At 45.1% G+C, this 12,457-nt stretch overlaps 1 protein-coding gene across 1 annotated transcript; it reads right to left on the bottom strand.

The window, feature by feature from the left end:
* Positions 1–2: 2 nt before the first annotated feature.
* On the bottom strand, positions 3–12,021 carry LOC130127377 (DDB1- and CUL4-associated factor 7-like). The gene is made up of 7 exons (XM_056297002.1): positions 11,578–12,021; positions 5,797–5,955; positions 5,323–5,434; positions 4,274–4,392; positions 3,695–3,904; positions 2,396–2,513; positions 3–565 (listed from the first exon to the last, which is right to left on the bottom strand). Exons 1-7 carry the CDS (start codon positions 11,713–11,715, stop codon positions 393–395), a joined length of 1,029 nt encoding a protein of 342 aa, XP_056152977.1. The 5' UTR covers positions 11,716–12,021; the 3' UTR covers positions 3–392.
* Positions 12,022–12,457: the final 436 nt, after the last annotated feature.

Below are 12,457 nucleotides of genomic sequence, written 5' to 3'. Positions count from 1 at the left end.
CGTTATTCACCTGTGATCCTTGGCTTGTCTGCGCGGAGCCGTTACACAACCGAGGCGTTCAGCTGCCGCTTGAGCAAAAACACAGTAAACGTTGCATTTTTGTTTCTTGTCCTTCTAAATCGAGTAGACAGTCATGTAGTGAGTCTTTGTTCCACATACACACACACGCACGCACACACACACACACACATACATACACAATAAACCACCACCCTTACACTTAAGCCCAAACGCGTTAAAACCCAACATGGCAGACAGCGACAGGAAGTGAGTTGTGTTCCACCTCGTGTGAAGAACCAGTTTCTGCTGACGTGCGGCTGCATTGGCCGGTCAGTCAGTCAACGTGAGGAAGGTCTGGAGTTAAAGTCCGTCTCCTGTCATACGCCCGAGGCTTAGACCCGCAGGATCTCCAGACAGTGGTTGTAGCAGATAGCGATCCAGTCTGGTTGGGTGGAGGCCCACTGCACATTATTGATCTCTCCCTCGGCGGTGTAAGCCAGGATCGGGTCCTCGATCGCCCGCGGCATCTGCTGGATGTCCCAGATCAGAGCCTGGTGGTCATCCGCTGTGCGGATGAGACAGAGAGAGAGAGAGAAACTCTATAAATGCAATATGTATGGTGGCTCTGAAGTGCAAAACACAAAAACTAGTTCACTAGTTCGCACTTCTGGGCTACTAGTTTTTTCGTTTGTGTGCTGCATCTGCAGTGTGCTACAGTCCTGTACTCTACTCAATACAAAGTATAGAAGGAAATAGGACGCAGCTGAACAAAAGACAACGGCGTCATTGACTTTTTTTTTTTAATTATTGTTCAGCACAAGGCTACAATCCTGGGGATTTACATGCAAACAAACGTCCTTTCTGATACTTTCTATCAACTATGTATTTACTAGCACGGCTGTTCCACGAATATCCAAACTCTGAACATGTGCAGTCTGGTAAGACTTTCTGCAGGGAAAACGATCCGGTCTTTTAAGAGTTTTACATCTTCATTGTAACAGACAAATGCAGAAGGCAGCTGCAAACAGCAGTGAATTTGAAGATGGAAAGTTGTTGTGGCTAACAAGCAGATGTGAGGAAAGGTTCATAGAAGACCTTTCCCAACAGATACTACAACTTCAGTAACTACAATTTTGTTTGTCTGGCAGCGGGGAAGGTACCGACTCAACAACACTAGTGACTGTTTCATTGTGAATGGAGTCGTCAATCACCACTGTACTTACCAGTATCACTACAGGATAAATGGAATAAAAACGACGGCCTTCAAGATTATAGGACTGTAGCTTTAAATCTAAAGCACCATCATGAATGTGTGCATCTTTAATATGAGTGGCCCTAGTGGGAATGGAGCCTCCAACCTATGCAGTGTCGGTGCTCTGCTTGGACTATGGAGCCATCTCATCTCATCATCAGCCACTTCTCTCGGGTCGGGTTGCGGTGGCAGCAAGCTAAGTAGGGCACTCCAGACGTCTCTCTCCCCAGCAACACCCTCCAGCTCTTTCTGGGGGACCCCAAAACGTTCCCAGGCCAGACTGGACATGTAGTCCTTCCAGCGAGTTCTGGGTCTACCCCGGGGTCTCCTCCCAGTTGGACGTGCCCAAAAAACCTCCCAAGGAAGGCGCCCAGGAGGCATCCTAATCAGATACCCAAACCACGTCAACTGGCTTCTTTTGATGCGAAGGAGCAGCGGCTCTACTCCGAGCTCCCTCCGGACGTCCGAGCTCCTCACCCTATCTCTAAGGCTGAGCCCAGACACCCTACGGAGGAAACTCATTTCAGCCGCTTATATACATGATCTCACCCTTTTAGTCACTACTCAAAGCTCATGACCATAGGTGAGGGTTGGAACGAAGACTGGCTGGTAAATTGAGAGCTTTGTCTTCCGGCTCAGCTCCCTCTTCACCACAACGGTCCGGTACAACGTCCGCATTACTGCTGATGCTGCACCAATCCGCCTGTCAATCTCCCGCTCCATCCTACCCTCACTCGTGAACAAGACCACGAGATACTTGAACTCCTTCACTTGAGGCAAAAACTCATCCCCAACCCGGAGGGTGCACGGAAAACTATGGAGCCATAGAAACACAAAGTCTACAACAAGACCGTGTATTAGCACAACTCGCTGACACTCAAGAAATGTCTCTACTCCAATAAATACTACGGAACAAAACAAACAGCTCTTATCAATCAAAGACACACATTTTGCTCTGAAAGGTACAAACTGACAGTCGAACACACAGCTGTGTTGAGCTGCACTGTAACCTGGGTGAAGTAGGTTGACAAATAACCATCAAAGTACTCTTGAGCAAAGCACCAATATCATCGTGGTAAACACTAGTGTGCTGTGGGCACAGAGTCTTAACAGAACTTCTCTGGACCGGTGAAGGTTAGGTACCTGCTGTGCAGATGTGACATGATGAGTGAGGCGCCCAGGCAATGCCGTTCACACAGGCCCTGTGGTTGTTGAGTCTGGCCACCGGTGTGCACGGCACGCGCACGTCCAAAATCACCACCTGCAAGGTAACCGCCACATGGGAGACAAATGTTCAGATGTAAACAGAACACAAATGGAAGCTCATCATCAGACCTGTGGTTAAAATGGAACCAAAGTACGAAGCCCCACTACTGAAAACAAGGACTTTACTGAAACCCGTTTCCTTCATGATTCTACGTTTCAAATGGATTTTCAAACTTTTAAGTCATCCTTTTTTGAAACAATTTCATTTCTACTTTGTGTTTAAAACTGATAACATTTAGACATGAAAGCTCAACCAATCTGTCCTTTACAGTTTTCATAAATATCAGAATAACGACTTGAAATGACTCGTATATGCACAGTAGAAAAAAAAAGCCATTTCAAATAACTGATTTTCCATCTTTTTCTTACTTGGGGTCAACTGTCCAAAGTAACGGGGAGTGCAGAAGAGAGGTGAAGAAGAGAGTGCAGGCAGGGTGGAGTGGGTGGAGAAGAGTGTCAGGAGTGATTTGCGACAGAAGGGTACCAGCAAGAGTTAAGGGGAAGGTTTATAAGATGGTAGTGAGACCAGCTATGTTATATGGTTTGGAGACAGTGGCACTGATGAAAAGACAGGAGGTGGAGCTGGAGGTGGCAGAGTTGAAGATGCTAAAATTTTCGTTGGGAGTGAAGAAGGAGGACAGGATTAGGAACGAGTATATTAGAGGGACACCTCAGGTCGGACGGTTTGGAGACAAAGCAAGAGAGGCAAGATTGAGATGGCTTGGACATGTGTGGAGGAGAGATGCTGGGTATATTGGGAGAAGGATGCTGAATATGGAGCTGCCAGGGAAGAGGGAAAGAGGAAGGCCAAAGAGGAGGTTTATGGATGTGGTGAGGGAGGACATGCAGGTGGTTGGTGTGACAGAAGATGCAGCAGAGGACAGGAAGAGATGGAAATGGATGATCCGCTGTGGCGACCCCTAATGGGAGCAGCCGAAAGTAGTAGTAGTAGTAATAGTAGAAGTAGTAGTAGTAGTTTCAAGGCTCAATGAAGTGGCAGAAGAAAGTCGACTGGAGTAATTTTTGTTTTTTAAAGGACTGATGGAGAACAGTAAGTTAAAGCATGTAAACATATTATCCTTTTTAAGACCTTCGCCAGGATATGAGTTTATATCCCAGACACGTTATGAGTGGAAAAACAGTCAGGATGGCTCCAGTGTATGGAGCAGAGCTCACCTCCATCCCGTCCATGGCCATTGTCGCCAGGTAGTTGGGGTCCTGTTTGTTCCAGCAGAGTCGTAGCAGTGGGTGGTGCTGAGGATCCTCGTAAATGATGGTGCTGTGCTCCAGATGACGGAGGTCGAACATGCGCACCGAGCCATCTGCCCCCACCGATGCAAACATATCCCTGCCTCCGCCCGCTCGACTGAAGGCGATGTCATAGACCTGTGACACAGAGAACACATCAATACCAACCAGTTAGAACATTTTTTACCAAGGAACACAGCCATAAAGCCCCTTAAGTCATGGTTTAAATTATTAAAATTGTCTATATGAAATGAAAAGATGGGTGACTTGAACCAATAACCAAAGCTAGAATAACGAAAAACGGATAAAGGAAACCTCTCAGTGAAACCTGAACTTCAGAGAAAAAAAATAAACATCCACCATCAACCAGTAACCCCACCACCCCTCCATCCCTAAACACTATTAAACTTTTTGACACTTATTGGGAAAACCATTTTCCAAAAATGTCTGTTCAGGACAGCATGTCATTGTCAGGGACTGTCAGGGATGCACGGGACACTATCCTACCTCTTTGTCGTGAGCGATGAGCTGAGTTTTAACGTGACCAGACACAAGATTGACCCTTCCCAGCACCTGTCCGGTCTCCAGGCCCCAGATGGTGCAGGTGGTGTCAATGCTGGAGGTTCCTACAAACAAACAAAATGTGACAGGATTCTTCAATAATCTCTGCAGGTTAACACTCCCCTCTCATGATTGGTCCATTTCAGGAGGTTATTCTCAGATTCAGTAGTCTATTTGTGCCAGTGCTTTACTTCTAAATCTGTTTCCCCACTGTCTGCTCCGCCCACCTGGCGCTTAATAAAGAGGTATACCTCCTCTAATAGTCTTGCCGATGTTTCTCCCATTTTTTTATGGAAAGGTTTGTCTGTTGTGTTTTCCCCCGTCCGAATCGATGGTCTGTGAATAGAGGGTGTTGTCTGTTGTCATTGCTGTATGTGCCTGTTTTTGGCTGGACCGCAACAGCGGGGCCAACCCTACACATGCGGTTGTCCGTGAGCGAGTGCCTGAGTGAGTGATGGAGTTTCACCATTGGTCGAACCGCCGAGTTGGAATTTCCCCATCGGCCACCGCTCTTTCAAAATGAATCGGCACGAACAGTTTTCCATTACGCCATCAGCTGTTCACGGAACCGATGTCAAAACAGCCACTTCTTAAACGTAGTTGCGCAAAAGTAGCCGGTTGGTCACGGTCCAGCCGTATACTGGGTTTTAACCTAGTCTTGTTTACTGCGTGAATGTGAAGTCCCCTGAGACCGTCACATGTATGCAGGTTTTCTTTCTAACCCATCACTGCACCAGCTGATCTCACCAGTTAGTGAAATCAGGCGGCGTAGTGCTGGTTTGGTGTGAAAACCTGCTAACACACTTTTCTACACGGCACACAGTTGAATTCCAATGACCGTGACCTGATTTGACAATCTCACCGTGTGAGTGTGTGTGTGTGTCAGTAGCTGCATGTATAATTGTAAAGCCTGCGTGTATTGTGTTTGTGTGTGTACGTGTGTTTGCTTTGTTTATATGTAACTGTGTGTATCTGCGTGTATGTGCTGTTCTCACCCAGCAGGTTGGGGTCCACCTCGTTCCAGTCGAAGGAGGTCAACGGGGCGCAGAAGTCTGAGTTCTTATTGTTGTTTAACAGACATTCCAACCGAGTCTCCGAGTCGCTCACCTGTCACAGACACAAACACCTGACCTTTTAACTTGAACACACACAATCGCACACACACCTGTAGAAACATCACCACGGTTCACATTGTACATGCACACGTATACATTCACACTGTACACACATCATAGTTGGTACTGTACACATACACACACACACACATAAACACACAAGTTCACACTGTACACACATTCTGAGCCAGGTATGTGAGGAGTTTCTGTTTTTCTATGTTTATAACAGCTGGAAACAGGTGTATAATAAAACAGGGAGACTAATGGTTGAGCGACATTTTAAAGTTGAGAGTGCAAACCTCAAGATTTACATGCAAACATCTTCCTGCCCCTGGTTTACTTCAGTGATCTTACCCTCCATATCCGCAGGTAGTCTCCACTGGTAGCCAGCAGGTCAGGATAAACCCCCTTGGTGTCGGGAATCCACATGATTTTCGTGGTGGGGTACGGATGGTCGAAAGTGTTGCGACAGAGAAACTCGGAGCTCTCCTCTTCCAGACCCACAATCTGAACCTGCAGTTAAAACGCAACATAACATAATTCACTCTGTGTACACACACACATCTCAGCCACGGCACATTCATTTACCCCAACAGGCATTCAGTTGGAGCTGATGCATGGGGCTACACCTGCTCCATGACTGCATCTGTTTAGGATGCCTGATGTGCTACTACATATTATATATATACACAATATATATATATACACACACACACATATTTTGCTATAACTTCTGCAGTCATCAAGTGCCTCATTGAAGGGTTATTGTAAATCTGTTACTGTTTGAGGTTTCCCCCATTTATGTTTCCCGCTTTTCCTATCTTTCCTCTGTGGAGTTATTCCTCATCAAATGCAAGGCATCGCCCACATTTCAAACAGACTGACAGCTAGTTATTAACCTGAACGCTGCCTTGTAGTTTAAACGCAAACACAGTTGGCTGACAGAAACTTTAATGGTGACAACGAGATAAATAAAGACAGCTAAACTATGATCATTATTAGGTCACCACCTACCAGTCGGCAATGTTTTCAGAAAAGCATTGATTTACACATTTTTCCATTGAAATACACATCTTGCAAGAGTTTGAGACTATTTATTTTGACGTATACTGCAAAGTTGTGTAATAAAGATATCAGCCCTGAAAACGGAGGGTGAACTATCGTTGTTTTAGACAGGCTGGTAGACTGGTGGTTGGTTAACAGACTGTAACGTTGTTTTAGACAGACTGATAGTTGGTTTTAGACAGACTGGTGGTTGGTTAAGAGGCTTTATGTAGTTTTAGACAGACTGGTGGTTGGTTAACAGACTAACGTTGTTTTAGACAGACTGGTGGTTGGTTAAGAGGCTTTATGTAGTTTTAGACAGACTGGTGGTTGGTTAACAGACTAACGTTGTTTTAGACAGACTGGTGGTTGGTTAAGAGGCTTTATGTCATTTTAGACAGACTGATAGTTGGTTTTAGACAGACTGGTGGTTGGTTAACAGATTCTAACGTTGTTTTAGACAGACTGGTGGTTGGTTAAGAGGCTTTATGTCGTTTTAGACAGACTGGTGGTTGGTTAAGAGGCCTTATATGTAGTTTTAGACAGACTGGTGGTTGGTTAATAGGCTTTATATGTAATTTTAGACAGACTGGTGGTTGGTTTCAGACAGACTGGTGGTTTGTTAAGAGGCTTCTTGTAGTTTTAGACAGACTGGTGGTTGGTTAACAGACTCTAACGTTGTTTTAGACAGACTGGTGGTTGGTTAAGAGGCTTTATGTCATTTTAGACAGACTGATAGTTGGTTTTAGACAGACTGGTGGTTGGTTAACAGATTCTAACGTTGTTTTAGACAGACTGGTGGTTGGTTAAGAGGCTTTATGTAGTTTTAGACAGACTGGTGGTTGGTTAACAGACTAACGTTGTTTTAGACAGACTGGTGGTTGGTTAAGAGGCTTTATGTCATTTTAGACAGACTGATAGTTGGTTTTAGACAGACTGGTGGTTGGTTAACAGATTCTAACGTTGTTTTAGACAAACTGGTGGTTGGTTAAGAGGCTTTATGTAGTTTTAGACAGACTGGTGGTTGGTTAAGAGGCTTTATGTCATTTTAGACAGACTGATAGTTGGTTGTAGACAGACTGGTGGTTGGTTAAGAGGCTTTATGTAGTTTTAGACAGACTGGTGGTTGGTTAAGAGGCTTTATGTCGTTTTAGACGGACTGGTGGTTGGTTTTAGACAGACTGGTCGTTGGTAAAGAGGCTTTATATGTAGTTTTAGACAGACTGGTGGTTGGTTAAGAGGCCTTATATGTAATTTTAGACAGACTGGTGGTTGGTTAATACGCTTTATATGTAGTTTTAGACCAGCGGTCGGGAACCTATGGCTCGCGAGCCATATATGGCTCTTCCGGTGACGGCATATGGCTCCCAGACAATTTTGAGTTGAAAAATTTTTTTTTTTTCAAAAAAATCAGTTTGGAACTGATTTTAAAATACTTGTGATATTTCTTAATAATACTGTGTCATTTTAAAGTAAACAGAAATTAGTTTTGAAGATAAATTTCACGGGTCACGGGTCACCCGTGGGTCGGGTCGGGAACCAATGGCTCGCGAGCATGTCCGGGTCATTGTAAAGGTGAAGAAATCAATTTTATCAGATAGCCAACTAGTTTATCCGCTTCAACCCTTGTAACGGAAAAGATGGCGAAAAGAAAAAAAGACGATGATTACCGTGCATTCCAGGCTGCGTGGACAGAGGAATTTGCATTTGTGGAGAGAGCAGGATCTGCGGTATGTCTAATATGCAATGATAAAATTGCATCGATGAAACGGTCAAATATAAAGCGGCACTTCGATACGCACCATGCTTCATTTGCATCGAAATATCCAGCGGGGGACAGCAGGAAAAGGGCATGCGAGGAGCTACAGCGGAGAGTGCAGACGAGTCAGCAGCAACTACGTGTGTGGACCAAGCAAGGTGACGGGAATTCCGCTAGCTTTGCGGGGGCTTTGGCAATAGTAAGGAATGGAAAGTCATTCACAGATGGCGAGTATGCCAAAACATTCATGCTTGATGTGGCCAATGAACTGTTTGATGACTTCCCAAATAAAGACAAGATAATCAAACGAATAAAAGACATGCCCGTCAGCAAGAACTGTGCACGATCGTAGCATCATGATGGCAAATCAAGTCGAGGAAACACAAATTAAGGACATAAACGCCGGGACATACTTTTCTCTCGCGTTAGATGAGTCAACAGACGTTAGCCATCTATCTCAGTGCAGTATCATTGCCAGGTATGCTGCAGGTGACACACTGCGTGAGGAAAGCTTGGCTGTTTTGCCAATGAAAGGGACAACAAGAGGAGAGGATTTATTCATGTCTTTCATGGAGTTTGCTAAAGAAAAAAAACTACCGATGGATAAACTTATTTCTGTCTGTACTGATGGTGCACCCTGTATTTTGGGGAAGAACAAAGGATTTGTAGCGCTTCTCCGTGAACATGAAAAGAGAGCCATCCTAAGTTTTCATTGCATCCTGCACCAGGAGGCGCTTTGCGCTCAGACGTGTGGCCAGGAGCTTGGTGAGGTGATGTCTCTGGTCATTCGAGTGGTCAACTTTATTGTTGCCCGAGCTTTAAATGATCGCCAGTTTAAAGCTCTGTTAGAAGAAGTTGGGAATCATTATCCCGGTCTGCTTTTACACAGCAACGTGCGTTGGTTGTCAAGGGGGAAGGTGCTCAGCCGTTTTGCAGCTTGCCTGAGTGAAATCCGGACTTTTCTTGAAATGAAAGGCGTCAAGCATCCTGAGCTAGACAACACTGACTGGCTCCTGCAGTTTCACTATCTCGTGGACCTAACTGGCCATCTGAACCAGCTCAATGTGAAAATGCAAGGTATTGGAAATACAATCTCATCCCTTCAACAAGCAGTGTTTGCATTTGAAAGCAAGCTGGAAGTCTTTCTCAGGGACATTGAAACAGGTCGTCTTCTGCACTTTGAAAGACTGCAACAATTTAGAGATGCATGCTTAGCAAGTGACTCCACTCAACACCTGGATCTCCAGCAGCTAGCTGGCTTTACGTTCAATCTCCTGCAGTCATTCAAAGCACGTTTTGGAGAATTTCGTGCGCGCACTGGTCTTTTCAAGTTCATCACTTGTCCACATGAGTGTGCAGTGGACAAAATCGACCTGACATGCATCCCCGGGGTCTCTATCGGAGACTTTGAGCTGGAAGTTGCTGACCTGAAGGCATCAGACATGTGGATGAGTAAGTTCAAGTCACTTAATGGAGAGTTGGAAAGTCTTGCGCGACAGCGAGCAGAGCTGGCAAGGGAACACAAGTGGACAGAAATTAAAAATCTTCAACCTGAAGACCAGCTGATTCTTAAAACTTGGAACGAGCTTCCTGTGACATACCACACAATGCAGCGTGTGAGTATTGCCGTATTGACCATGTTTGGCCCTACATATGCATGTGAACAGTCTTTCTCGCATATGAGGAACATTAAGACCAACCTACGCTCACGTTTAACTGATGGAAGCCTCAACGCCTGCATGAAGCTCAACCTCACCACGTATGAACCAGACTACAAGGCCATCAGCAAAACCATGCAGCACCAGAAGTCGCATTAAAAGTAAGACATATTTAATTTATTATACGTTAAAAATACTATATGGCTCTCAATGAAATATATTTAGAAATATTTGGCTTTTATGGCTCTCCCAGTCAAAAAGGTTCCCGACCCCTGTTTTAGACAGACTGGTGGTTGGTTAATAGGCTTTATATGTAGTTTTAGACAGACTGGTGGTTGGTTAAGAGGCTTTATGTCATTTTAGACAGACTTATAGTTGATTTTAGACAGACTGGTGGTTGGTTAAGAGGCTTTATGTAGTTTTAGACAGACTGGTGGTTGGTTAAGAGGCTTTATGTAGTTTTAGACAGACTGGTGGTTGGTTAAGAGGCTTTATGTCGTTTTAGACGGACTGGTGGTTGGTTTTAGACAGACTGGTCGTTGGTAAAGAGGCTTTATATGTAGTTTTAGACAGACTGGTGGTTGGTTAAGAGGCCTTATATGTAATTTTAGACAGACTGGTGTTTGGTTAAGAGGCTTTATATGTAGTTTTAGACAGACTGGTGGTTGGTTAATAGGCTTTATATGTAGTTTTAGACAGACTGGTGGTTGGTTAAGAGGCTTTATGTCATTTTAGACAGACTTATAGTTGATTTTAGACAGACTGGTGGTTGGTTAAGAGGCTTTATGTAGTTTTAGACAGACTGGTGGTTGGTTAAGAGGCTTTATATGTAGTTTTTGACAGACTGGTGGTTGGTTTTAGACAGACTGGTGGTTGGTTAAGAGGCTTTATATGTAGTTTTAGACAGACTGGTGGTTGGTTTTAGACAGACTGGGGGTTGGTTAAGAGGCCTTATATGTAGTTTTAGACAGACTGGTGGTTGGTTTTAGACAGACTGGTGGTTGGTAAAGAGGCTTTATATGTAGTTTTAGACAGACTGGTGGTTGTTTAATAGGCTTTATATGTAGTTTTAGACAGACTGGTGGTTGGTTAATAGGCTTTATATGTAGTTTTAGACAGACTGGTGGTTGGTTAAGAGGCTTTATATGTAGTTTTAGACAGACTGGTGGTTGGTTAAGAGGCCTTATATGTAGTTTTAGACAGACTGGTGGTTGGTTAAGAGGCTTTATATGTAGTTTTAGACAGACTGGTGGTTGGTTTTAGACAGACTGGTGGTTGGTTAAGAGGCTTTATATGTAGTTTTAGACAGACTGGTGGTTGGTTAAGAGGCTTTATATGTAGTTTTAGACAGACTGGTGGTTGGTTAATAGGCTTTATATGTAGTTTTAGACAGACTGGTGGTTGGTTAATAGGCTTTATATGTAGTTTTAGACAGACTGGTGGTTGGTTAATAGGCTTTATATGTAGTTTTTGACAGACTGGTGGTTGGTTTTAGACAGACTGGTGGTTGGTTAAGAGGCCTTATATGTAGTTTTAGAGAGACTGGTGGTTGGTTAATAGGCTTTATATGTAGTTTTAGACAGACTGGTGGACCGGTGGGTGGTTATCAGATTTAGACGGACCGGCGGACCGGTTGATCGGCGGACCGGTGGATGGGTGGTTAACAGGCCGTACCTTGTTGTTGTACTCCTCCACGAAGCTGCCCAGCGCCAGACGGAAGCGCTTGTCCGGCCGGACGCTCCAGTTCATGGCATAGACGGTCCATGGCGCTTCGTATTTGTAGATTTCTTTGCGTTTTCCGTGGAGCGACATCTTCAGCCGGCACCGTCCTGTCCCGTCCCGGTCCCGGTCCCGTCCCTAGCAGGCTAACTGGACCGCGAGCGGTTCTTCACGCACAGCCTGCCTACGCTTCAGACGTGCGACCCGTTTCCTACGCTTACCTCCTCCTCTTCCTCCTCCTCCTCCTCTTCCTCCTTTATCTCACCGGCAGAAAATCAAAAGCACGATAAACGATATCGTCCATTTATTAGGAGCGCCTCGCGGGGTCCGGCCTCACGCCGAGTATTCCGCCAAGTTGGCCGCGAGAGAGGCGCGCGGGCCGCTCGCTGCTGGTCACGCAGCAGCAATGGCGGCGAGCGAGGGACAAAAATAGACGGAACCGCGTCACACCGCGCTTCGCTGGTTGGCCCCGACCTGCGGATGAAATGGAGCAGTGTGCAAAAAAAATCACATAAAAATCAAATAATAAAATTAAAAAAACCAACAAAACAGAGTTAACCAATAGTACCAAACTCAGCGACGACGGAGCATCAAGCCAGTCGTTTTAGGGGTAACGAGGTCTAAAACTGAAATACTAATATCGTATGACAGCCAGTCGGGGTACAGATAATATTCCAATACTAGAAGAACCCCGCTAAAATGTAGCGGCTTGGTGATCCACCCGTCCGTCTAAATCTCCCTCCTCTTCAGCCTTCCCCCTGCCCCTAAACCCCCCTCCCCCCCACTCCAACTCCCCCCCCCAAATGCTCAGAATCATCTGAAATGCCGAGAAAAG

Source organism: Lampris incognitus, chromosome 17 (assembly GCF_029633865.1).
Source record: "Lampris incognitus isolate fLamInc1 chromosome 17, fLamInc1.hap2, whole genome shotgun sequence".
Classification (NCBI taxonomy): Eukaryota; Metazoa; Chordata; class Actinopteri; order Lampriformes; family Lampridae; genus Lampris; species Lampris incognitus.
The sequence above is the reverse complement of the archived record's forward strand: the minus strand, read 5'-3'. Positions and strand labels throughout refer to the sequence as shown.